The sequence below is a fragment of the Cebidichthys violaceus genome, unplaced genomic scaffold, assembly GCF_023349555.1.
Source record: "Cebidichthys violaceus isolate CVI_PGR_0920_01 unplaced genomic scaffold, fCebVio1.0.p SCAF_14, whole genome shotgun sequence".
In the NCBI taxonomy this organism is placed as follows: domain Eukaryota; kingdom Metazoa; phylum Chordata; class Actinopteri; order Perciformes; family Stichaeidae; genus Cebidichthys; species Cebidichthys violaceus.
In genome coordinates, this window is record NW_027176307.1 from 1,485,937 (window position 1) to 1,512,573 (window position 26,637).

Consider the following 26,637-nt stretch of genomic DNA (forward strand, 5'->3'; position numbering starts at 1 on the left):
TTTTTTTTTTATTCACAAGCAACTTTACAATACATGATACACATATTATACACAGCCATAAAATGAAGTGACGGTTAGCAGTGCAGGTTGAAAAGAAAAAAAACCCTCTATATGATCAGCTTTACATCCCACACAGTGGAAACAATACAACCATCCAAGTCCTTCATAGACCTGTCTTTGTATTCTGAGTAGATGCTGCACATCTATCTGCCTGCTTGCTGCAACTAATATACCTGTCTTAAGCTTAAACACTGTTATATGTCATCAGTTCACTTCGTATAATAAGCCTTAAACTTTGGCAAAGTCCCTGCACCTAAAACTATTTGACAAATCCACTTAATCTGTTAACACAAAAAACTGACTTTGTGGAACCAATGATAACCGATAACTGACAAGATATTTGGACAGTGATGAATTATTAATTGCAGCTCATACTATAATTTTAGAGGGAAAAGAGCACCTGAACCAACCACTCATGCATATTGTCTATCAGCATCTTCTCTCCATTACAATGATACAAATCAACTCAGGTAAGTTCATCGCCTTCCCATTCGCACTTACTTCTAAAGTGTCCTTTAAGAAAAATACACTTTCCTTTTTTTTTACTTTTGCAAAGCTGCACTTTGCTGCGGATATTATCAACCTGGATGAGTCGGTTTGCGTCTAATCCGTATCTATTGTTGTGCAGCGACACTGCTTGACGCGCTGGATCCGTTTCTTCCTCGTGCTGGGTGTCTGACCGGGGCAGAAGAGGGTGTACGTGACGGTGCTGAAGGTTTTGGGTTTGCAGGCAGAGCAGGACTGAAAGGCGTCTCCGTCCTGGTAATCATGCCTCGGGATGTAGAAGGAGTTGCACTGTCCGTAGCAAAACCGGTTGATGATGGTGCGGCTCAGGCAGCCCTCCTCCTGGATGGTCTGCTTTAGCGGCTGCGTCTTGCACCAGTCCAGCCGCAGGTACCGACGCTCCGTGACGTGCAGCGCCTCCTGACTGGACTCCAGCACTTCGTCGGTAGAGGTTACAGGTCCCATCCCGCGGGAAATTAGTCCACTGACGGCGGGCTGCTGGCATCTATCCGATTCGTTTGGGTTGTATTTGTTTGGGTGTGGGAACGCGCCCTGATATATGGCAGCATCTGTGCTCTTTAGCGGGCCGAGCAGCAGCACCAAAACTGCTGCGGGGATCAGCACTGATTGTGTCCTCATCACTGAAGCTGAAGGAGAAAGTATTTTACGTGTTACGCACAACTTTTACGCGCGCATTACGCACCAAACAAGCAGCAAATACACGATATTTAGGACTTCAGTTAACAAACAAAATCAGCATTTACTGAATTGAGTTACCTGTTATTGATTTAAGATCCTCACAAGAAGACTTTGTCCAGTCACACTACAGTATGTGTTTCTTCTGCACGTCCTTCTTCCTCTTTAGTGGCTTTGTGAATGACATGCTGAGGGGTTTCTACACTCTCTTGAGCCACAGAGCTTCAGCAGAACACGCCCCCCTCCCCCCAAACCCACACTCTAACTTCATCTGTCTGAAATGGGAGAAACAATCGAACTCCAAACTTTGTCAATGCAAATTTAGTTTATTTGACTTCACAGAGCTAAAACATAACACAGACATGTTTTGGTAAGATGAGACTCAGCGCTGCCTGTAGAGGCTGGTGTTACTGCAGTGTGGTGATGAGAACAGATACTAATCAGAATGAGAGCTACAATATTTGCCTTGCGACAGTGACATAGTTCAAAGTCATCTCTTACATGACAAAGCAAAGCTGCTACCGTTTATAATGAACTTAACCAAGAATAGGAACTGTATTGAACCGTTGCTTCTGAAGACACAGAGGTGATTAACTGGTTATATCAAGACATACAAAAACTTCAGAAACATAAGTGAGCAAATTGATTTCTGTACAGTCATGAGTAATTATGACTTTCTCATTCAACACTCCTCCAAATCAAAATATCTTTATACGTCTTATTATAATACAGTTATAGATATACTGACAGTCAAGACTTAAACACATAGTATTTTAGCATTTTGGATTAAACTGTTGAATCTCAGGCAATGTGACTATTCTATATAAAATTGGTTGGTATAAGTGAACTGAGAAACACTTTTCAGGCACATGCTGTCTAATTAATGAACAACATCTGGGCTAATTAATATGACTGCAATACAATAAAAAGTGCCTCTCTTTTACCTGCATACTATTTCTTATTTTACAGTATTGCCATGAAGTCACAAATCCATTGCTTGTTCACCAAAATGCTTAAATTTGTAGTGTAACAAACTTGTATCTGAGAGTATCCTTTAATATTACAGTGAGTGTTGCAGGTGCAGGAGTTTAGGTTGTAGATTTGCTGGCAGCAGAGACGGTTGGTGGCTCTTCCTCTTCTTCCTCAGAGAAGTGAGGAACAGATTTTTTGGCGACCACATTGTCCAGCCTCTGGCCCATTAGATACGGGTTGACACTCTGCAGGGAGGCAGGGAAATATAGATTAACACTGTAAACATGTGCATAAATAGACCAAATAGAAGACAGTTTTATTCAAAAAATAAGTATGTGGCTCCCTTAAGGGGTAGATTTCAATGCTGGTGATGTGTTTTTTTCAAACACAATACTTCAAATGAAGAAGACAACAAACACGATACCCTTTTTCTTCTCTTTGGTCCTCCCTTCAGTTTTTGGTACAAAAGTTCCTTGTTCTGAAAGGAAACACAGACATTAGATCACGAATCCTTTGTTTTATAGCCAGTCCCTTTGTTCCTAAATTACTGTCATCAAATTGCCTGAATGCCTTTTCCAAGAATAAAAACAGTCAAAGGGGTGATTTTTTTCAGACCAGACTCAGATACAAGAACAAATCAATGCAAATTACAAACAAGTTTAGTTTGATCTTTTAAATGGCAAAAGTCTTCATTTTGTTTTGAAGCAGCCACCAGCAATTTCCTTGTTCCCAACATCTATTTCTCTTTATTATGAGAAGGATTTCTTCTAGTTTCATTGAATGCTGTTGGACCTCTCCATGCTAGGACTCAGTTATGTCTTATTTCTTTTTAAAAGTAAACCTCTAAACACTTGTTGTGTAGCAATCAGAACACTCTCTTAGTTCGCTTGAGAGGTTTGCACTTCCAGTAGTTGATGACTTTGACGTCCTGCGGTGTTCAAATGCATGCGCATTGCTTTAAACAAAAGCATGTGCCGAATTAATGTAAAAATGAATTAAAGTAATAATAGTGCGTACGTCTTTACCTGGTTCACGTGTGCACCTGATATTGTGTCTCAGGTAAATGTAAAAGCAGACTTGATTTGCAGGTGAACGACTGGAGAACTCTGTGTTAATGAGGTATGTGTGCATTAATATTCAAACAATTAATAATTTCATCAAGATTTGCTGATTTTCTCTGCTTTGTATCATTGTTTGTGACTGTTGTTTAGACAGGACGAGTGATTTGGGAACTAAACAAGAGCATTTTTGACCATTTAATTGATCTGTGATCAAAAAAAATAAAAAATTCTCACCCATTTTGCCAGTGCTGGGTAGTCGTGCTCTGGGTCAAACAGGTGCTGGTGTTTTTGAAACTCTCTGCTGAACTCGGCTGTGTCCGGAGCATTTTCCAAACACCCGTCTACTGCTGTGATGAGGTGCAGAAGAATACAATAAAAACCCAATAAAGAACAGAAAGAACGGGCCCTGTGGTGTCATTAATAGCAACATCAGTTCGTTAGTATGTTAATAAATGAAGTGCTTAGTACAAGAGTGTCTACCTGTCTTTCCCAGGGGACAGGGGTTCGGAGGGTCTGGGTACCCGTGATCATCACTGAAGTCTTTGGGAACGTTGTCGCCGGTCAGCTCGGCCACAATGTTGGGGATGTTGCCAAAGGGGCCGAGGTGCTGCAGCCCTTCGTGAGCACCACCTTGTGGAGGAAAACACACATTACAATCACCACAAAAACCAGAGCATCAATGAAGCATTTTCACTTGAGTAAACATCATACATGGCAATATTGTCCATGTCACAACAGCATTGGTCCCCCTTCTATTCGGTTGTATTAGTTGTTTCAGCACATGATGAAGCCCCGTCAATGATCAATGATATTACTTGCATTCAGCATTTACATGGACCTAAATAAATGGCGGATAAATATGCAACTATTTTGAGAATAGATTGATTGCTTCAGTAATTTTTTAAGCAATAAAAAAATCTGTGAATGTTTTTATTTGTTATGCATGAATAATAGTAAATAGTAAATTGATATCTTTGACTTGTGGACTAAAACAATATTAAGACAGATGATATATAATGGGATAAATACATCACTGGTTCCTTGAAACAGTGGGAACCAATCAAACCCGAAACAATGGGTTGTTTTGATCCAGTGCTAGTGTTATTCTTAGTTCATATTATTCATATTAGTGCAGAATTAAGACAGATGAGATAGGACAAATACAATGAAAATACAGTAAACAAGCCCTTGCACCCTCCCAACTGTCAGCGTTCAGCTAAAGTATCTTTCTCCTGGTTTCCCCTGGTTCGTCTGAAGATGTATACTGTATTTATAAATGCACCCAACATACCCTGTATGCTCTGAGGCCCGACAATGTTGGTGGCCTGATGTGCAGGATACTCCACCCTTGGCCGAGCGATGCCCAGCTGCTCCATGACGCCGTGCAGGATTCGCTGGATGTCGGCTTCAGACACCTGGTCCACCGTGCGGGGGCTGCGGGCTGGAGCCCTGCCGACCTGCAGGCACAGGAGGAAGCCGAGCAACGATAACCGCACCACGGAGCCAATTTCTGCCATCTGCCGAGGAAAAACACATAAGGCCACCGCACAAAAGATGGACAGCAATCATGTGCAAACACAGCTGCAATTGATGTTAGTCACATGACAGGCTATCTAAATAAAAAGGGCCAATGATATGGAAATGGTGGCTGTATTTATTAAGTGTATCTGTTGTGGTTAATAGAAACTGTAAAAGGCTATAAATTGTCTATAAATGGAATAAAGATTTGGTGTGACAATCACTTTGTAAACAGAGCCAAGGCCGATGTAAATATACTATAAATAACCTACATAATGTGTCTATAAAAAAAGAAAAAACACCATCATTTATAATATAAGCTGTAATCAAATACACTTATTTGATGACATGCATGTTTTTGTTAATATAAATCATCACAAAGGAGCAAATAAGCAATTTCCGTTTATTTTTCCTTACCGTGTCGTCGATGATGGGACCTGCGTACTGCGCGAGACCTCTGTCAAGTTAGACAGAAATAATTGTTTATTTCCGTATTCCACAATAAAAGCTTGCTTCTCAAACACGATTCCAAAATCAGTTTTTTGACATTTTTTTTGACCAACAATCATTCTAAATAAAGTTGATTCAGCATTATTATGAATTATAATGCTTTCTTGTTGCTCTAAAATAAGTGACCTAAACGTTTTACGTCCCCCGATTCCTTTTCTCCCACTTTATTTTGAAGGAAAAACACTCTGTTCACACTGTCATCATAAGTGCCTGTTATGCAACCTTGCAGGAGGACGCAATCCACCTCACTTCACGGTTCAGATGCAGTTGCTAAGATACCAAAAATCCTCTCTTCTCATTGGCTATTACATTGTGGCAATCATCTGCACAGGGCCCCACAAAGCACTGTAAGAAGTCTCACTGAGACCATAACAGACCATCAAAACATTTTAAAACAATTTATGGGAAGAAAACTAATCTAATCATTTTAGAATGCTAGAATGATACATTATATATCAGCATGCATAGTGCTGACACACCCAGTGTTAAAATTGAGACAAATCAGACCAAAATATGTTCCTTCTATATGTATCTCTATTTTACTTCCTTTCATATTGCCATTGTATCATTTATATTTTTATAATTCTCCATTACTGGTATTGCACTGGTTTAACTTCTTATGTGGATCGCTTGCATGGGTCTCTGTGGTCAGGGAATCTCTTACTTGATATGATTAATTAAATAAAATGCAACTGTTGAATTCTTGTTTTTAATCCTCTACCGATATGCACTTTTAGAATTCTTCTATATGGATTCCTGATTTTGAATATTTGGTTTGCATCAAAGATAATGTGATTGATAGACATCACCTTATCATATTCACTTAACAGCCATAATAAAATGCATAACATACATAGGTAAAAGAGAAATAAATTTGGGGGAAAAAAACATTTATTCACTTGTTATGAAACTATGGTGGAAGTTCATCCATACAACAGTGAAAAAAAACATTTATTAAAAAGTAAAAAAATAACATTATATTTAAGACATTAAACAGTTCCAAGCCACATTATAAATAAAACCTAAAATGCTGCAGTAATGTGGGGCAAAACTACATGACAACTTAATATTTAAAAAAAATTACAGGGAAATACATCTTCTCCAAGGTGTGAGCTGCACTTTCCCGTCACCAGTGAGCACAGGAGAGCCGTCTGCATCCTGTCCTCTGGTGAATGTTGGAAAATGACCCAAACGCAGATCACCAAAAACAAAAAAAAAAGAGACACAAACATCACATTTATGTTTATCGGATTTCATTATCAACATTCTTACATTTCCCTTCCATCTTATTAGTCCTGTAAAATGAATGAAAATGCTTTTATCATTTACCTTACTGGTCTTTCCTGTGGGGTCTTGCATGCCTATTTGCCAACAGGGCTGTGACTGTCTAACAAAGCCATTGCAGGTCTGAAACCTTGTTCTATAAACAATTTTGATATAATCACATTCCGTTCCAAAATGATTCACATTGATTGAGTCACATTCATTACGGCCGGTTTCTTTCTTCACGTTGAGTTTACCTGCACAAGGCATACAGGTTCTGAACAGCAGGACATTAGGGAAAGTCTCTAGGCCGAGGCTTCTCCTGAGCGGCACTCTGTCCCCTGAGGTGGACTCTCGACTCCGCTCAGGGACTGGAGGTCTGTCCTTTGGCTGCCCGTGAATCCAGGGCACTGTCTTCACAGACCACATCGCTGTAAGTATTCGAGAAAATTCAATTGAAGTGTTCAGTTGAGAAAAGGCAAAAACACCGTTCCATTTTTCTGATAGCTTAGTGTTTTACCTTTGAAACTGTGTCTTTTTCTGCGACCTCTCTTTGCGTCTTTCAGAGGATGGAAATTAATCAGAAAATCCATACTGTCCATTACAGCTTTAGGAATCACACCTATAGAGAGAAGATCTTAAAAGTTGCAGATATCCAGTCTGTCCAAAACACCATTATTTAAAAGAATGCGTCAGGACTGAATGATTTTGTTACCGAATAGGTGAGGATTTTCAATGAAGGTGCGCAAGACGAGAACTCTGAGTTCAAATCGCCTTTCAGACATCTCTGCCTTGTTGGGAGGCGGTAAAAGACACGGAGCGAAGACTGTGGCTATGTTGAGGCTGGTCATTAAGTTTTCGGTGCATCTGACGCATATGAACAGAGAATAAAGAGGAAAACACATGGAATTTAAATAATTTGTACATTCACTTCACATTTGTGGAATCCTGTCCCATAACTTTAAGCCAATTATACTTCTATCACACTGTAGATCAGTGGTTCCCAACCTGTGTTCAGGACCCCCACCTTTGATAAATCTGAGGGGTCTCAAGATGATTACAGGTACGCAAAGACAAATATTTCTGTTACACCAATCTATTTTCTTTTTTCTCTATTTTTGCAATTTCTTGTGAAAACAATGGATACTTTATTCTCTTCAGGCTTCTAAAGACAAATGAAATAATCATAAAAGGAAACAAGTATTTTGATGTTTGAACTGCTCATAATTCCACAACATCCACAATAAAACCATAATCTGGATGAGGGATTACAAGCATACATTGTTTAATTTTAAGGGGTCGCAAATAGTTGGGAACCACGACGGCAGGTGGCTTTAGATATTGCTTTCTCTGACATTAAACAGTTCAAATATTCACGACATTGCTGTTTGGTTGTGTGTTAAGTGTTAAAAGCACTGAAACAGCTGACTGAGATGACCAAGGCATCAGTGACAGCAGTCACCAAGAAAAATGATCAACACTCCCAACGTCAACATTTGTGTTATCTGTTGGGCTAACTGCAGATCATAATCCAAAATAAAATCAAGTTTAGCTTCAATTCATCCCACTGTTACTCATCTATTCCAGTGAACTAATGTAAGCAGACTAATGCACCTCCATGTGCTCTAAACACTCTTTGTCTATAAGGGTTTGATTTCCCCACATTGTTAAGTTTTCTCTCAAACCTCTGGGAGACTTTAGAGAGGAAGTCAAACAGGTAATTCAGACAGGAGGCGTTTCTGGCGGGTAGCAAACAGGACAGCAGCTGGAGGGCTGAAGTCTTGTCCTGTAGGCTGGACAGCGCCTGGGCTTGGAGCAGAGCTGCGTGGAGCTCAGAGGGGAACAAAGGCTCCGGCAGCTCCCTGCAAAACTGTTTGATGAGCGTTGAAACATCGTTGGGGAAGGATGCGGTCAGACAACCCTCTCCTCTATTCAACTTGGCCTGCAATACACACACACACACACACACACACACACACACACACACACACACACACACACACACACACACACACACACACACACACACACACAAAGAATGGCAAAAAATATTTACATCTTGCCACAATAAAGCCACACCAGATCAGATAAGGAGCAGTGTTTCCTCAAACCACCATCACGGCGCTATTGCTCCAGCAGGACTTATATTAGTGCGAGGTCAAACGGTTCAAATCTTACCCGGAGAGTCTTAATGCGAGGAAGAGAGCCTGGTTTTCTGAACAGGCCAACAGTTCCAGCACGCTCCAGTAGAAATGAACAAGCATTCACCAAAAAGCTGAGACACAACGTGTTAAAAACAAAGCATTAATCCTGGGACCTGACATCCCAGTTTAAGCTCATAAACATCCTTATATTACTTATACTCACCAGGGCACCAGTCCAAACTCAGGAATGTACTGACGGGGTAAATTCTCCAGAGGAACACCAAAGATCTTTGCACCACTGACGGACAGTCTCTCCTTTTTCTTCACAAAGCTCTTTACAGTAATCCCATATAAAACTTGAAGGTGAAACCGAATCACATTACTGTCTGTAACCTTCATGTTGAAATGTTCAACAACCTTTGACTAAAACGCCAAGAATCTCCTTTACTCACTTGGTGAAATGTCTGGTGAATGAAGGAGGCCGGCTTTATTATGCTCATCCATATCACCTGTGGCTCAGGTGACAAGGAAGTGAAGGAAAAGTGTTGTGTTCAGGACACATAGGGAAAGTGGTAGATATGAGTCTTTTCAACTTAAAAATAACTTTTGCTCCACCTTTAGGGTGGTGATGGCTCTGATTGCCTATACATTCTGAATATTGAAATCACTGATAAGAAATGTTTTGTGGTCAAATGTTCCAATATATAATAAAGGACAAAATAATCTCTCTCAATCTTATCATAAAAGTAAATTGTTCAGCTGTGGAACACTTTAGACTTTTGTAAATTAAACTGAGACTATACTCTACTAAGATAAGGAAAAGAAGTGGGTCAACATTTTAGCAACACTTTAAGTATTAAGACAACTTTATGTGTATGAGGGGGGAGATGTTTATTTATTATTTAATGTATGATTTAACTCACCTGAGGCTATATTTTCCTTTAAGCAGCATTTTAGATGAAGTAAGTTTTTTACTTTTTTCAAAAAAGGAAAATACTATGTTTGTCATTCCTTTGTTGTTAAGCTAAAATGTCTTTTTTAATCTCACATAGTGAAAAAAGTATATAAATCAACACAAATTAAAGTTAAAAGCAACTATTTTTATTACAACAAAACATGTATATACAGCAAAAGGCAAAGTAGAAATACAAATATGGATGGTGCAGTTGGTGTGTGTGTGTTTTTTTTTCTTTTGGTGTGGGTTGGAGATTTAGAAGCACTTCCTGTGCACGATGGATGGGCCAGCCTCATCGTATTCCTGCTTGCTGATCCACATCTGCTGGAAGGTGGACAGGGAGGCCAAGATGGAGCCGCCGATCCAGACGGAGTATTTCCTCTCAGGGGGAGCGATGATCTGCAGGGAGGAGCAGAGGTACAGGTTGGATACGATACGACATACTAAACGTCCTGTCAGCTGGACTTAACCAGTCAGTGCTGATCGCTAAGGCTCACTTTGATCTTCATGGTGCTGGGGGCCAGGGCGGTGATCTCCTTCTGCATACGGTCAGCAATACCGGGGTACATGGTGGTTCCACCGGACAGCACATTGTTGGCGTACAGGTCCTTACGGATGTCAATGTCACACTTCATGATGCTGTTGTATGCAGTCTCATGGATACCAGCAGACTCCATGCCTGGGCAGGTGAGAGGAGAAAGGAGAGTGTTCATAAGACTAGTATACAAAGTAATTAACAATAAAAGAACAAAAAAAGCAAAACGTAAAAGAATTAAAGAATATTATTAAAAAAATTGTTTAGAGAAAACTATAAAATAAACACGGTTTTACTTTTACCCCCTATATTAGCATTTATAAGCAATATAGACAATTAATGAATGAGTTATACAACACACTATAATGTAGTTACAAGGAGATATAAGGCTGTCTTTAGTTTAAGTTTATATTAATGAACACTATTTGCCAACATTTACACCATCTCTTATGAAGACAGATTTTATATTATTCAAACTAGTTACTATGTTATCATTCTTTATTTGCACATACACCAGCCTCCACTGCCAAATGGACAGATAGATTAATAAACACTTAAACGTGCTTAAAGCTACAGTGTAGTTTGTTATAAATCATCTTTGAAATGTTTATATAATACTAAATATGAGTAAAGTAAAGTAAAGTAAATAATTAATAAAAAATAAATTATAATTTATAGAAATAAATAGAAATGTATGAACATATAAGATTCCTTTTTTTTTTTTACTGATGCTTTATTTTAATCAATACTTCGTAAATCAAATTATTGTTTTGTCATCTCATTATGTGAAAAATGTCTTGTTTAAAAAGTATTCTCGTTATTGTCAAGCTGAAATTGTAGCCTATAATTATTGTGCCTTTCTGAGTCAGTAGATGCCTTTCACTGTACACATGAAATATAATTTGACACGGTGACGGTGGTCACAGTGTGTGGGTGTTGGTGGGCAGCTGTCATGACTCACCGATGAAGGAGGGCTGGAACAGGGTCTCGGGGCAGCGGAAACGCTCGTTACCAATGGTGATGACTTGACCGTCGGGCAGCTCGTAGCTCTTCTCCAGAGAGGAGGAGGAGGCGGCGGTGGCCATCTCGTTCTCAAAGTCCAGAGCGACGTAGCACAGCTTCTCCTTGATGTCACGCACGATCTCACGCTCAGCTGGAGGGAGGATAATAATCACAGTTTAGTCTGTTAATCTCACATGACAACATTATGAACCAGCCTACTGCATGCACTGGCTAACATAATCTACGAACAGCTTTCTGTGTTCACTTCTGGAGCCAGGACTTCAGTAGGCTTTGAGTTTCTCTCACAAATAAAAAGTATAATTCATGAGAAATAAAATGGGGCTTTGCATCACATTCTCTTTTCAATTCATCCCATTCTGATGCTTTGTCAGACCCCTTGGCGTCACTTTCTAGCGCATTGGGTAGCCTCGTGCATGGAAGCAGCAAACACGTGGTAAATGTTAAGGTGATGTATCTCAAACAAAAACACTTGCTTAGATTTAGGCAACATAACCACTTAGTTATACAAAAGTAAGTCATCCCTGCAGCAATCTATTGCAGTGAGAGAAATCTAAATGAGCCAACTATGAAGTTGTTATTGAAAATACTATGAAAAAAACACTTCAAATCAATGCCATTCATTGCGTTTATGAGTTAGGTTTTTATTCTGATCAAAGCTTAAGTATCATAATCTCTTAATTAGATTTGGGTAGGTATATCGTATTTATCAATTTAATTGGAAAGTAACTAAGTACATTTAATCATTACAGTAATAACCTAAAACTTTTTTTTTCTTATTAATCTTATAGGTTATCCATTTTTGGGTTTCCAGTTAGTAGTTGGCTCCTTCTCACCAGTGGTGACAAAGGAGTAGCCACGTTCAGTCAGGATCTTCATCAGGTAGTCTGTCAGGTCGCGACCGGCCAGATCCAGACGCATGATGGCGTGGGGCAGAGCATAACCCTCATAGATGGGCACGTTGTGGGTCACACCATCACCAGAGTCCAGCACAATACCTGTCCACAAAAAGTAGCAGTTTGTCAGAAGACATAAAGAGTGTGTGTTTTAGAATGGTCCTGCGATGTTGCACAGTCAAAGAGTTAAAGTCCTCGGTTTGAGACTCACCGGTGGTACGACCAGAGGCGTACAGGGACAGCACAGCCTGAATAGCCACATACATGGCGGGGACGTTGAAGGTCTCAAACATGATCTGGGTCATCTTCTCTCTGTTGGCCTTGGGGTTGAGGGGGGCCTCGGTCAGCAGGGTGGGATGCTCCTCTGGGGCCACACGGAGCTCGTTGTAGAAGGTGTGGTGCCAGATCTGTGAAACAGGAACAGGGAGGAATATGTCAGGGACAGAAGTGACTCACAATCAGGCTCTAATCACAAATACAAGGAAACATATTAAGGTATTGCGGTTTTCCTTCACCTTCTCCATGTCGTCCCAGTTGGTGATGATGCCGTGCTCGATGGGGTACTTCAGAGTCAGGATACCTCGCTTGCTCTGGGCCTCGTCTCCCACATAGCTGTCCTTCTGACCCATACCCACCATCACACCCTGAGAACGCAAAGCAAACATAAACTCAGAAAACATAGACACTTACAGACAGCCTGCAACAAAGCTTTAGAAATGTTTATTTTTCAGAAACTTTAGTATTCCTACCTGGTGACGGGGGCGTCCAACAATGGAAGGGAAGACAGCACGGGGAGCGTCATCACCGGCGAACCCAGCCTTGACCAGGCCAGAGCCGTTGTCGCACACCAGGGCGGTGGTCTCGTCGTCGTCACACATGTTTGGTCTTTTCTGGGTCGGGCCTTCTGTGGATGGAAACACAGGCTAAACTTTAGTTTGCTATGTTGTCTGGATCAAGGTTTTTAACAAACTTTCAGTAAATCAAGGTGATTCATTGAGGAAACAATACCACTGTCATGGTTAAATGTGTAATATTTCCATTTAAAGTGTCATATCACAAACAATGCAGCACTATGTTGAGTATGAAGACATGTCTGAGTGCTCTAATCTCCTCTTTGAGTCTCACAGCTGCCGGAATAGCCAAAACGGGACGTGGCCTGCCCCCCCCCCCCCCCCCCCCCCCCCCAACGCACACTCTCAGGTCTATTTTCAGCCTCGGGACCCTTGTCACCCTCCTCTGCCCCCACAACCCGTCCTCTGTATCTCATCGTTAAGCCGGGGCCAGTTAACAGCTGAGGAGGTGTGTCTTTTGACAAGAGGCAGGAGGAGGCCAGCGTCTCAGCTGTCGCCACATAGTGGACTCCTCTGTTTGGAGCCGCACCATGTGCCCCGTTCCCTCCAGGATCCCTGGACGCAGACCGCATCCCCACTGCATCCTGCATCTTCCCTCCTCATACAGGCTTCCCTTATCCAAATCAACATTTGCACGTTCAATTTAAATGGCTATTGATGCATTATTGGTAACGTTTTTATGGAAATCAGCTTCTGTACTGCAAATGATGCTTATGATGCAGTAAAATTGTACTTTGACAAAACTCTAAATGAGCCAATTATGAAGTTATAACTGAAAATATTAAGAATGAACTGCCTCGGTCCACTCTTAAACTTCACCTCTAACGTTGTTCCACCAAAACTGACTCTGATACGTCGGGCCAATATTGTTGAATGCTTTATAAACTTTTCTAAATCAAGGCCATTCATTGCAGATATGAGTTTGGTTCTTCTTCCACCAGAGCTTAAGAACAACAATCTCTGAATTTAACTCAACATCAATTCAACATTTTAAACTATACTTGCAACTAAACATAGTCTTGTCATTCCAAGGTAGTATAACTTCTTTTTTTGTTGAAAATATAGAATAAATAAGTGTTAACCTTGTGCAACATTATTTAGAGAGGCAATTGGTATGCTGGGGTTTTTAGTTTACCACTCTGTATGTGGAAAAAAATACTTGACTACCTTTTCCATTTTCATTTAACCAGGAAAGCCTCAGCAAGATAAAAATATATGTGTATCATGTCCTGGACAGGATAAGAAGACTAGACTTTGATTGTTGTGGGTTTCAGTAGAGCGTTAGAAATGTTAACCTCAGAGGGTTTTCAGCCCTGCTATGTAAATATTCACTGTAATTCAATGAGTTGTTTGGTGCTTTTTGGTATAATTAAATTAAATTTAACATTATCTATTTAATCTAAAAGTATTTCAATACTGATGAAACCTAACAAGTTTTCTCTGTGTATCTACGTTGAGTCAGAGCTGCCTCTTCACAACACGCATCCCATCACTGCATCCTAAAACTCAGAGTCTTTCCTGGTCTGCATAGTGCAGCTCACTGTCAATCTGGATGACTTTTCCATAATTCTCTGAACTGTTTACCACCAATTTTAGTTTTTATCTTTCTTTCAAATTCTTCCCCCTCTCTAACGCTCAACCCTCATCCTTCTCCCAACAACACATAATCAGTAAACTTAAAACTGTAAACAAAATCCTCCATCCTCCCTGATTCCTATGGTCCAAAGAAACAAACAATAAATGTAAGAAGACTGAAAAGGGACTCACCAAGTTATAACCACAAGACTGGAGTTTCCACTGGGACAAAGGGCCGAGGGGCTCGAAGTGGTCCTTAAATATGTCCTGGCGTCCTGAGGCTGGGGGCCCAGTGGGCGGGCTCAGGAGTTCACACAAGCCCAAATTAAGTGCTGCTTAGCAAAATGATTCAGTAAAGTGGATACTGTGTCACAGACGCCATCAAACTGGGGAGATGTCGCCTTGGAGATGAAAGTCCAAGGACAGAAGTGAGGAGTAGTGAGAAGTTTAAAGATTACTTTTGCCTGGATGGATGGTTGATAAAACCATATACCCATTTGAGACAAATATACATGATGTGTACATTAGTAGCCTTTCATCTTAGTTGTATTTTAGATGTTTAGGTGATTTCTTTCAGAATCAATTAATGCCCTCTAAATTAAATGTGTCAGAGAGACAAACCCCTCAACATGTGATATCATCAGCTAGATCAGTTCAGATTGTTTCCTCATACTTAGTAGCATCTTTCTGCCACTCATGCTCTGTGGAGCTGCATTTCAGGTCCCTAAGGAAGTGTTAATATGACTAAGCTCAAGCAGGGCACTGGGGATGTTGGTGGTTGGAGGGTGCAACGGTAATGGGAGGAGATTTTGTCTGCAGCAATCTGGTTAAGGAGCCGTCTAAGGGGAACCTGCCTGTGACAGTTTGGCAGTGTTGTTGCATGTGTGTGGAAGGAGTAGGGGGGGCAAAAACATGCCAGACAGCTGAGAGGCAATATAAGTAAGAGGGGGGGTGGGGGTGGGATCGGGCTGAGGCCAGGGCCCAGGACTCCAGTAGACGACAGATCTCTGGGACGGCCTGTGCGCCGAGCGACGGGAGGTGATTCTGTGCTCTGATTGGCTCCAGTGTCTCCTTTTAGGGAAATGGAGTGTAACAGTTGCCAGTGGCTGCGTGTCGCCACAGACTTCGGCCGGAGCTCAGGCTCCTTATTCGTCACCTCGCACTGCCCCCATGCTTACGTCCCCATGCAGGAGCCCTATCAGGCCACTGTGAGTGCAATAAGAATGTAAATACCCCCCACGAACATCAACATGTTGAAATATTCCATTTGTAGCCGTGTGCTGTAATGTACCTCAGAGGGAAACGCTACTAACCTACTTGTCTCTTTCTATTTCAAGCATTTACATAACCGAGAGCTACTTTCACATTGTGTATCTTTGCCAACTGATAACTGTTCGGGTGAATTTCCAGATGAATCATCACAGTCTGTTTTATGTCTTGTGAAGGTTCTTGTAAGGGTTCAAGGAAAAATCAACCGACACAATAATCTAGAAGAGCAGAGTTAAAGCAACCTCATACATCTATGAAACCAAGGACATAAAAGCATATGATGATCCTGTTGTTGAAGTTGGACACATGGATTACATGTTGTTCTTCTGGTCACAGCGAAGCTTCAAAATATACTTTTTTTTACAGCAGCATTAGAGATAGTGAGTGAATGCAGTCCTTTAGGATTATTTTGCCCTCTGATCGTCTGCAACAACAGTTAGTGGTGAAAGAAGCATTGCTTTAGTAAAAGTCGCTGTACCACACCATAAAAACACATTTAAAACTTGTTCCAAAACAAGAGTGAATCTGGGTTAGGCTTTCACCTGCTGGTGAAAAGCCTAACTCGTCACATACGAACGTGCGGCCGGACTCCTTGGCGTCACTTTCTAACGCACTGGTAGCTCAGCGCTAAACTATGAAGCTCCTCTACGGTCAAGGTCAAATAAGTCCATGACAATTTTTGGCTTCACACGGGACATGAACAGTGGTTTCCAGGTGAAAGTCCTTTGTTCAAGGAATGAAACCAGGGAAGAGCACCCCCAACCCATATTGAGCTGGGGAGATGGGCCCAACTTTGAAAGTTGTATTTGCAAACCGCAGCCAACAAATCCAAACATACACAAAAAATTAAAGAAGAAAAAAAAGAAAACTACAAACAGAAAGACACAAGCTTAGTGTGTTAGTGCTTGATTTAATGATTCTTGATTGAATTGATTGATTGAGTCTATATTTACATAAACTACACACGTTATTACTGGAATACATGCTTCAATAAGTGTTTGTTTGGAACAGACTCTCTTGTTCAGTAAAGGGAACAAATGCTTCACATTGTTGAGCAAAATGTAGGAGTCAGAGACATTCCGTTGGATGAAACCGGTGCTGTGTTTTGTCAACAGCTCCCTTCAAGTTAGGGAAGTACTTTTTGGCAGAGTCCTATCTTTATCCCCAGGTCTTTATCAGGATAAAGCAGATTGGTCTTAAATGGGTCATGGTTTTGAGGGACATTCGTCCTTATACGGGCATGTAGGAAGCACAGAGTTTGTCTGATATGACAGCTGCCCCCTCTGCACTGGACCCCCCTACCTCTTCCAACACACACGCTCACACACACACACACACACACACACACACACACACACACACACACACACACACACACACACACACCTCAGCAGCTGTTAGCAACAACTGCTTTTTTAACAGTCAAGTCCTGCTTCGACAGTTGTTTCACTATTGAGGATGCACTGGTACATGCTACAATGGCTAAAGAAAATGAGCACAGGAAAACTAAGGTGGTGCATTTTGTTTCACATTTTCTGCAAAGATGGCACATTTGTGCAATAAATGTAAGAAATTATAATGGATTTTTTGGTATTTGATTTTTTTTTTTAAATAATTTGACCACCAGATCAGGATTGTAAAATTTGCTAAAATCAAGCTAATACTTTCAGTTAAATTACTGTACTAATTTCAAGATTATAAAATGAATAGATGCTACTTAAATAACAATAAAACTACTGATTATCTGATTATCATGTTTTTCACACTTCCATAGCACCGGAGGATTACAATTAACTTCGTCACTGCAGGGGAATACGTTTCAGTAAACAGCCATTGACAGTCAACATGCAGTCATCGAAATGTGCCACATGCCTGCTGTTAACAGCTGCTGGCTCGGCACCGTTTGACAAACTGCCTGCTGGTTGACATGATAATCACAACAATCACATTAGCGAAAACAAACTGGCTTAAAGACCAATAATAATGCTGATTTTTAATAAGTTTTAAAATCAGATATCGGATGATACATTCATTTAAAAAAAACAACAACTCTGTAATGGCTTTGGGGCAGCAGAAATAAGTTTTGAACACAATGCTGACATCATCACCTTTAAGCTGATATGGCAAGTTACACATCTAGCAGTTATAATGCAGCATTATCATTCATTTTGAGTAATGTTTCTGGTCAATATTTATTCTCTTTTAGCGGTTTGTTGGTCTCAACCAACTACTGATGGAAAGATCTCTGTCTTTAGCTGATAAATACTCCACTTTGTTCACCAGCTAGTTGCTAACTGTGTCAGGCTGTCTTTGAGCAGGGTTTGAGAGCTTTTTCACAGGAAACTGCCTGCTAAAGCCAAAAACGATTGAATGAGAGTGGTGAGAGTGAACCAAAACAGTAAAGTGGGCCATACAGCTAAACAATGAGCTAAAACTCATTATTCTCTGTATATCATTATATGTGACCCCTCTCATTGTTTATGTTGTTTTAACTGTGGTGGTACTGATTCCCCAGATTCCAGCTGATCTGGAAGAACCCTGAGCACCAGTTAATGACTGAATAATGAAAAAAATATTAGGAAATGCATATGATAAGGACATACAGAGGGTTTCAATGGAAATAAACCAATAATCTAAATAAAGCATGCAGGCATTAAATGAGCAAGTACAAACTCTTGCATGAATAGCACTGAAGTCTGCCCTGATGCAGGTAAAAGTAGGAAGGTGCTTTTTAAAACTGACTCTAGCTAGGTTTCATAATACTCATAATCACGTATCAGCAAACAAGTCTCATAGGGGCCTAAAGACCAGAGTTTCTGGATGATAATAGCTGAAATTAGGTCTGTATTATGCAAAGGAAGGATCAGAATGACCTAGGAGAGCAACCTCTCTTAAGTCCTAAAGAAAGGGCGGAATCACACCCTGATGAGAGGGGAAATGGACCAAGCTGCTCTCAATTCTTAATTAGGAGCCAACAGGTGATCTGAATGAACCTCCAATCAAGTTAGGGGAATTGTGTCATAAAAATCAGTTGGGAAAAGAGATATGACAGCAAGTACCAAAGAAAGAAAGGCAAAAACAAGCCTAAAAGTGTTTTAGCCTAACCATAGCATAAGTATCGCCTAGCCATTAATTACGAAGCTATTAAACGACAACAATATCTGTCCAATTCACACTAAAATAATGGTTGTAGGATTCACTTTTCACTCAAATTCAATTACTATTTATGACAACTTAAGCTACAAAGTGGGCTATAAATAGACGGTCCAATTGGGAGCTAAATTGTGATGGCAATGAATAACATTTCTAAACTCATTTGAAATGCACGTCTCAGCATGACACGATAATTCAGGAATTGCAGGACTTCCAATCCCAATTTAATTTAAGAGGTTTACTATACATGGCAAGAAACAACCATACAGCAGTTCCCTTCAGAATCGCTGTGCTTTGAATAGGGTGTGTTTTACTAAGTGCTGGGACCTGGAGAGCAGACACCATCAAGCACTGCCAGCGGTTTCTCAGATAATGTCAGCTCTATAAATATATGGGGTGCTTTGAAAGTTACCATGTCAGCGTGTCATTGTCCTGCGCCATGACGGGATAAACAAGCGCACGTATATATGTGTGCATGAGGGGGCAGAAGTTAGATGGGGGGTAATAAAGAGGAGAATTAGAGGAATACTATAATGACTACAGTGTGGAATGTAACTAAGTACATTTACTCAAGAGATAAGTACAATTTAGAGGTACTTTATTGAGTATTTTCATGCAATTTTAGACTTCTACATTTCATTAGATTGCTTTAATTTATAGTTACTTTACAGATTTAGATTATACAACCAACAAATAGATTGTGATGTATTGTTAAAATGTAAGCTCCCCAGCAGTATATAAAGTCATTTAAATGAGCTCCACCTTTGCCAGCTGCAACATTTTTGAATGCAGGAGATTTACTTGTGAACGTATGTGAACGCTGTGATACTGATACTTTTACTAAAGTAAAAGATAAGAATACTTTGTCCATCACTGTGTGACACCATGTAAAAAAAAGTGGTACAATAAGGCTAATAACACAGATCGGATGTTTTAAGTTTCCTATATCAAAGGCTACAGCTTCTCTTTGAAAACTGCAACAGGACGTTACATTATATTAATGCAACAACAGCATGATGGGATTAAAATACGCCATGGTGCATGAATGGAGAATTCAAATGTTACATATGTGCAAAAATGAGTGTTGACTATGATAATTATGTACAGTAAGTCATATTCAAGTGTGTTTAGATTCAATATGTTAAAATGTGCCTACTTTAGGCTACAAAATAATAAACAAAGGCGTTAACATTTCACCTGGGGTGGCAGCGTAAAGTCACGTGACGTCTCAACATTACGCATTCTCAGCGTAGCATTTCATTGGCTGACCCGTAGCAACCGAAGTGAGTCCATAGTAACGGACCCCGGAAGTAACAGTAATAACTAGCTGTACTACTTCGTTAGTAAGAGCTTTAACACAATTCCTTTAAGCCATAAAGTTAATCGTTACTACAAAAAAAGCTTAAGGCATATGGAACCGCAAATCCTCGCCTTTTTTTAAAATGGGGGACAAAAAGCAACAAACTCGTCCCAAACGTATTTTTATCAACGACGTCGACAGATATTCCTCCAAACACCTCGCTAAGGTAACGTTCGCTAAGCTAAATAAATGAACGTAGTAAAAGATGGCTTGTCATCTACGAGTTGTACAGTGTTCATTCTGACCGTCTCAACAGTTTCTATCGACATCGTGCGTGGCCGAGGAGGAAGAAGAAGCCTCCCCTCGAGAGGAACCTGCTTTTCAAATAGTGGGAACTGTGTCTCTTTCCACCAAAGATGATAAAGACAACTTTCTGCTTGAACACTATACGGTGAGTCAGGAGCTAAATGACGAGTAAACGGACATTTGATCCATATTGTTTCTGGGCTTTACTTTCAAATGCAACAGGTAACAAAGTACATCTACTCAAGCATTATACCTAGGCTACATACGACTTTGAGGTACTTGCGCATAACATGACATACTATTATCACTTCTACCTCACTACAAGAGCTAATATTAGGCTACTTTTTAGCATTCATTCAGAATCTACTCTACAGATTTATAAATTACAAATCATAGCCTACAATATGATTCATTGCTATAGATTGAACCACCCCATAGTTAAAATTGTCTCCTTATATACACCAATGAAAAGCTGCTTTTAAAATGCATCAATAGCAATCATATAAGATTCTGCTAAGAAGCCATTCTGGATAAAGAGTACTGTTATGTTTTAATAGCCTCGTTTTAAACGATTTAAGTTTTAACATTAAAGCTAAGTATGTTTTTCTGTTAATACTTTGAATGCAGGGCTTTTACTTAATTGAGTATTTTATAATGCTTTTACTTGCCATAACAAGTAACTATAATAACTATATGTAAATTATGTCTATTTCTGGACAATGCAAATTACAGACAATGTGTAATTGTATATGTAATCTCTTTTGGTAGTCGCCAACTCGAGACGAGCTTCTTGAGCGCCTGCTGGAGTGTGACGTAGTGGTGTACAACATCTCAGAGAGTGCTACACAACAGCAGATTGAAGAAGCAACATGGGCAATCACCGGTAAGGGAGTAAGTAGGCTTATTATACAGTGTTATTGCAGTGTTATTATGTACTGTTTTCTGTCTTTTACAACAGCCCTTAATGCCGAGATGAAGAACTTCAAGTCTCGAAAAATGTTCATCTTAGTCTCAAGTGTGATGACCTGGGCCATGACCAAGCCACAGAATCTGGTGAGCCTGTAGGAACATCTGGTTCCAACATGTCCTGTGAATAAAACACAACCATTTATATTGTAATTGTTCTCTTCAGGAAGAACCAGATGTTCTGCTAACAGAGGAAGAGTTCAGAAGAAGAAGGCCACATCCCAATTTCAGAAACCACAATAATGTGGAGAAACTCGTGCTGAAACTGGGTAGAGGTGTATGTACACTTTAGGGATGAAAAGTTCAACATACTCAACAAATATTTCAAAAGCATGGTAACATTTTCACTGCGTGGATTTAATGCTTTTTTTTTTTTACCAGGAAATGTATTAAGCAAAGCCTTTAAAAATGCATGTAAACATCACAGATTCTGTGTTATTTTCCAATCTTACAGAAAAAGTTCAAGCTTACTGGATATGTTGTAGCTTGTGGTCTTCAGTACGGAAAAGGAGAGAACCTCTTTCACTACTTTTTCAAGGTAGGTGTTAATGTGTAATGTAATAACTCAGTATATTGTATAGTTGTGTATATACTTATACCCTCATTTGCAATATCGTCTTCTGTAAATATGTGTTTGTGTTTTGAACAGGTCTCTTGGTTGATGCAGTTTCCAAAAGTTCCTCTCTTTGGACAGGGCACGAATCACATCCCCATGATTCACGTCAATGATCTTGGAGGGTGATTTAAATTTCTGTACTCCTACATATACACTGTGGTTATTTTTTGATAATTACTGAAGGGCTGAATTGTCTCTCTTTTTCAGAGTGATCCAAAACATCATTGAGCTCAAGCCAAAGTCAAAGTACATTCTTGCCGTCGATGGCTCCAAGAACACTTTAGAGGACATTGTACAGGTAATCTTATTGAAAACATGAATGCAGCAATACATTGAAGAAAATTAAGATGTTGTAAAACACCACTGTAGGTCGACCTGGTGACTCAATATTGATTAGAATCCAGCTGGGGACTCTATTGTGAGCGTTCGACTGTGAACTGCAAAATTGCTTCAAAACTAATCTTATTCTCTGACTCTTAACCCTTCAGATGATAAGCGACACACTTGGGTCCGGAAAAACGAACAAAGTACCTGAGCAGGATGCCATCGCCATGAAGGCTTTTAAAGTACAGTGTGAAATGTTTATTCTTAATTTAGATTAATAAGAATCTAGTCTGGATTATCTCTTAATGTGCATATTCAAGTCTTCTATTTATTTTCCTACCCTTGACTTATTTCAGCCAGATGAATTGGAATACCTTAATATCGACCTCCGCCTGGATGCTTTTATTATAAAAGACTCCTTCAGTCTCCGCTGGACGTCTGAAGCTGGGATGGTTGAAAACATGGCGAGCATTGTTGAGGAGTACAAAGACACCAGGCAGCTTCTTGTGAGTGTTATGTACAGATAGCAGGAACAATTTAAATATATTTAAATCATTTCTGTTACTCTGATCTACAGTATGCCCAGATACAATTTTTCAGAAAAGTAATCCACTATATTACAAACACATTGACGGGGTATTTGGGGCTTAAAAGCTATTTTGATACTAGATAAAAGCTGCCATGATTTCCCTTTTTCCCCATTTATTTTTCACAGCCAATCAGAATCTGCCTGGTTGGACCTCCAGCTGTGGGTAAAACCACCATTGCAGAGAAGCTCTGCAGTCATTATCAAATACACCACATCAAGATCCAAGAGGTCATTGAGGAAAAGATCACACAGCTGGTAAGTGGAATAAAAGCCTCCCAGACAGATTACATGTTTCTCTCACTGCTGTGAAGTAGCTAAAGGAAATATACTGCCCTCTTGTGGAAGGCCGTCTTTGCAATTTAAGAGAATACAAATGTAGACTCAGTTTAAATTTTTCGTGTTTCTTGTTCTCTGCTGCAGAAGGAGATAGTGAATGGAGCTGACCCTGAAATTGACAGTGAAGAGGTAGCGACTGCTGCAGAGAAACAACTGGAACAATTTAACAATAGCATGGAAATGAATGCAGGTTAGTTAGAAAACCACAGCCCAAAATAAGACATGAGTTTGGTTTGTTGATATTAAAAGTTGTGGTTTGGATGTTTGACTACAGCAGCTTTTGGATTAATTCAAACTTGTACACTAAAACTGTTAATCACACTGCTGTAAGATATTAAAAGTCAGAAAGAGACATGTTATTACTCAATAACCTATCCAGAAACCAGAGACCTTTGCATTTGGTATGTCTGTACTGGATTATTGATGGGTTGTTGTTGCATAGAGAGTCTTTTAGTTCCTCATTTTAGGTTCTAACAACTGTGTTGGTCCATTAGGTCGACTGGCTGACCATCTAGTTTTTGACATTTTGAAAGAAAAGCTGAATTCAAAGCCATGCAGGAACCACGGATTTGTTCTCGATGGCTTCCCTAAGTCTTATGAGCAGGCAAAGCTGATTTTCTCTGGTATGTTTCATCCATTCATTTAGTTACGATGTAATGTTTATTAATATTAAAACACTAATGCAGATGTGGTGTTTTTATTATGCAGATAAGGAAACAGAGAACCAGGATTTGACGCCCAAAAAACCCGTGTACAACGAGAAGATCACTCCAGGTTGTTGATGTACTTGTTTCTTTAGCTAACCACAAATCAAACCATTCACTTCTTACAGAATAGCAGACAATCCCCCAAACTTCTCTAATATTACAAAGCATTCTTATTCTTCTTGTTTCATGTTTTGCAGAGCATATTTTTGTCCTCAACGCCACAGATGATTTTCTGACAAAGAGAGCTCAGGGACTTCATCAGAGTGAGGCAGAGAAAATGCGTTACACTCAGGAGGAATTTGTCCCTCGCCTGATGAGATACAGACAACTCAGTACCGCGGAGGAAACCGTGCTGGACTACTTTGATGAGCTTGAGATTCTCCTGGAACATATTGGTACTCTCCTCAAAAGACACGTAGTTCATATTAGACCACCAAGAGAATATTTGGCTCTACCATACTGACATGCGAGTCGTATCGATCTTCTCATCTAACTCTTGTTAAGAAACCAAGTAAACAAACTTTAGTCTTTCCCCCCCTTCCAGCATCTGGCACATTAAGAAAGACCGCAATCTTCCTATTCGTGCCATGAATCGATGTGGCAAGCGACTTAATGTTCTGCAGAGAGGCTTGTAGAGGTTGCCAACTCACTTCTCAATGGGTCTGTTTCTTATCAGTAAGTGTGTCTTGTCCCTCTCCAGAGGTCACCACAGGTGATTCAGAGTACCCAGATGTTATGAAGAAGATCACAGAGATAGTGGGGATTCCCAAAAACTACGGCCTGAGTCCAGAGGAGCAGGAGGAGGAGGACAGAATGAAAGATGAAGAGAGGAAGCAGAAACTGGCTGCAGACGCTGCTGAGAAGAAACGTAGGAATGAAGCTGCACTGGCTGAGATGGCTGCTCAGTATGAGGAGTGGGTAGGTGTTGTGTAATGCATTCATAGATGGTAGACATTAATTTCCATTAACACAATGACTTGTAAATACTATCAGCTGATCAAAATATTTCATCATTCATTAGCAGAGGAATTTGTCCGAGGTGGAGCGACAGGAGTGCGAGCTGCTGGAAGCTCACTCTCTTCCTCTGAGGAACTATCTGATGAAGTACGCGATGCCCTCGCTCACTGAAGCCATGTTAGAGTGCTCCAAGATCAAACCAGAGGACCCCGTCGACTTTTTGGTATTAGAGGTTCTCATATTGAGCGTATAGGGGCCTTCTGTTAAATACTGTGCGAGTGAATTGGTGCAGCAGCTGATATGTCATGTTTTGTTTTTGCAGGCTGAACATCTGCTAAGGAACAACCAACAACAATAACAATCAATCTAATGAGGAAATGATCCCATACATGTGATTTATTTGAGGCTTTCCTACAGTAATACAATCAAAGACGATTATAACATGAAAAGAGTGTTGCATCAGTGTTAAAGGCTTTTATTATTTATGAAGGAATTTTATGAGAAGGTTGTCCCTGTAGATGTGACTTTAATGTCACAGATTCTATTCATAAAACCTGTGCCTTTGTTGTCATTTGTTAGTTTACTGAGCAGGCATAGATAATACGCTTATTTAAGGTTTTCTGCAATAAGTCCGTGTTCAATAATACTCTCAGAGTAGCTCGCTCTTTATAAAAGATGTACAAATATTAACTAATGACTTTAGTAATGGACACTAAACTATTTCATAATCCTTGTCAGATAATACATACGCCATTAATAAGAGCAGCTGTTGGGTTGGTGTGTCATTCATTTGAAAACCATTAATGAGTGCTTGTGAGTTTCTCACCTTTTTAACTATAAATTCTGTATACATATTAATAAAGGATTGTGTTTCTCATTTTCTGATAAGCCATCAGTAGAAATCTCATTTATGTAAATGTATCATTGACAATAACCCATCCAGTCTGCAGATGTAAATACAGGGATTGCTAATGAATGGGTTGTTGTCCAGATGTCCTGCAGCCCTTTTTAGAAGGTCAGAGGTTAAATGCTCCATTGGAGGATCTACACCTTTATACACGCATCGATTGATTGGAAATCAGATGTAGTTCAAGACAGAATCTCAGCTAGCCGTCAAAGTGGAAAATAAAGTATACACATTGGGAATATGAAAGCCAAACTATGAATGACTTCACCCAGAGAATTGTGTGTGCATAACACTCATTATTGCAAAACAAAATACTTAAAATCGTTGAATAAAAAAACCAAAAAACCTTAATTTAAACTGTGCTTTAACATAGCACACAAACACATAGAGAGTAATAAAATACTTTGCAGGTATATTGTGATATGGTATAAGTATACACATTCATAACACACTTCTAACACTGTTTCTCTTAACTCAGTGTTTGTTAGGAAGGTTTATATTTCTGCCAGGTTTCCACTCATTTCAGATCGGTCCTTTTACAGCCTCCATCTGGTCCATGACTCAGCTCCCATCTGATGAAGAGTCAGAGCTTACTGGAAGAAGCATGCTGACTGGCAGGAGCGTTTCTAGGATTCAAAGAAAGGGGG

The 26,637-nt window shown here is 39.9% G+C and overlaps 5 protein-coding genes across 7 annotated transcripts; 1 reads left to right on the plus strand and 4 right to left on the minus strand.

Moving 5' to 3' along the window:
- Positions 1–9: 9 nt before the first annotated feature.
- On the minus strand, positions 10–1,431 carry grem1a (gremlin 1a, DAN family BMP antagonist). The gene is made up of 2 exons (XM_068708213.1): positions 1,342–1,431; positions 10–1,211 (listed from the first exon to the last, which is right to left on the minus strand). Exon 2 carries the CDS (start codon positions 1,201–1,203, stop codon positions 664–666), a length of 540 nt encoding a protein of 179 aa, XP_068564314.1. The 5' UTR covers positions 1,204–1,211; positions 1,342–1,431; the 3' UTR covers positions 10–663.
- Positions 1,432–1,572: 141 nt separating this feature from the next.
- scg5 (secretogranin V) lies at positions 1,573–5,323 on the minus strand. The gene is made up of 6 exons (XM_068708425.1): positions 5,229–5,323; positions 4,585–4,810; positions 3,774–3,923; positions 3,528–3,640; positions 2,657–2,710; positions 1,573–2,477 (listed from the first exon to the last, which is right to left on the minus strand). The coding sequence occupies exons 2-6, from the start codon at positions 4,808–4,810 to the stop codon at positions 2,349–2,351; spliced, it is 672 nt and encodes a 223-aa protein (XP_068564526.1). The 5' UTR covers positions 5,229–5,323; the 3' UTR covers positions 1,573–2,348.
- An 881-nt stretch (positions 5,324–6,204) lies between these two features.
- Positions 6,205–9,256, minus strand: LOC137870923 (inactive Rho GTPase-activating protein 11B-like). Of its 3 annotated transcripts, XM_068708424.1 has the most exons (8): positions 8,952–9,256; positions 8,763–8,859; positions 8,270–8,526; positions 7,300–7,451; positions 7,105–7,206; positions 6,842–7,015; positions 6,651–6,741; positions 6,403–6,486 (listed from the first exon to the last, which is right to left on the minus strand). In XM_068708424.1, exons 1-7 carry the CDS (start codon positions 9,125–9,127, stop codon positions 6,683–6,685), a joined length of 1,017 nt encoding a protein of 338 aa, XP_068564525.1. In that variant the 5' UTR covers positions 9,128–9,256; the 3' UTR covers positions 6,403–6,486; positions 6,651–6,682. The 3 variants fall into 3 exon arrangements, with proteins under 3 accessions (XP_068564524.1, XP_068564523.1, XP_068564525.1); XM_068708423.1 differs by having other exon boundaries at positions 6,205–6,486; positions 6,651–7,015; XM_068708422.1 differs by having other exon boundaries at positions 6,205–7,015.
- A 551-nt stretch (positions 9,257–9,807) lies between these two features.
- actc1a (actin alpha cardiac muscle 1a) lies at positions 9,808–14,857 on the minus strand. Its single transcript, XM_068708426.1, has 8 exons — positions 14,753–14,857; positions 12,884–13,038; positions 12,650–12,778; positions 12,346–12,541; positions 12,075–12,236; positions 11,180–11,371; positions 10,181–10,362; positions 9,808–10,082 (listed from the first exon to the last, which is right to left on the minus strand). The coding sequence occupies exons 2-8, from the start codon at positions 13,010–13,012 to the stop codon at positions 9,939–9,941; spliced, it is 1,134 nt and encodes a 377-aa protein (XP_068564527.1). The 5' UTR covers positions 13,013–13,038; positions 14,753–14,857; the 3' UTR covers positions 9,808–9,938.
- Positions 14,858–20,297: 5,440 nt separating this feature from the next.
- Positions 20,298–25,923, plus strand: LOC137870770 (adenylate kinase 7-like). Its single transcript, XM_068708214.1, has 18 exons — positions 20,298–20,508; positions 20,599–20,733; positions 21,357–21,471; positions 21,547–21,641; positions 21,721–21,831; positions 22,009–22,092; positions 22,204–22,292; positions 22,378–22,468; positions 22,659–22,736; positions 22,851–23,000; positions 23,210–23,338; positions 23,504–23,609; positions 23,914–24,042; positions 24,128–24,193; positions 24,324–24,521; positions 24,827–25,044; positions 25,148–25,306; positions 25,406–25,923. Exons 1-18 carry the CDS (start codon positions 20,425–20,427, stop codon positions 25,439–25,441), a joined length of 2,073 nt encoding a protein of 690 aa, XP_068564315.1. The 5' UTR covers positions 20,298–20,424; the 3' UTR covers positions 25,442–25,923.
- Positions 25,924–26,637: the final 714 nt, after the last annotated feature.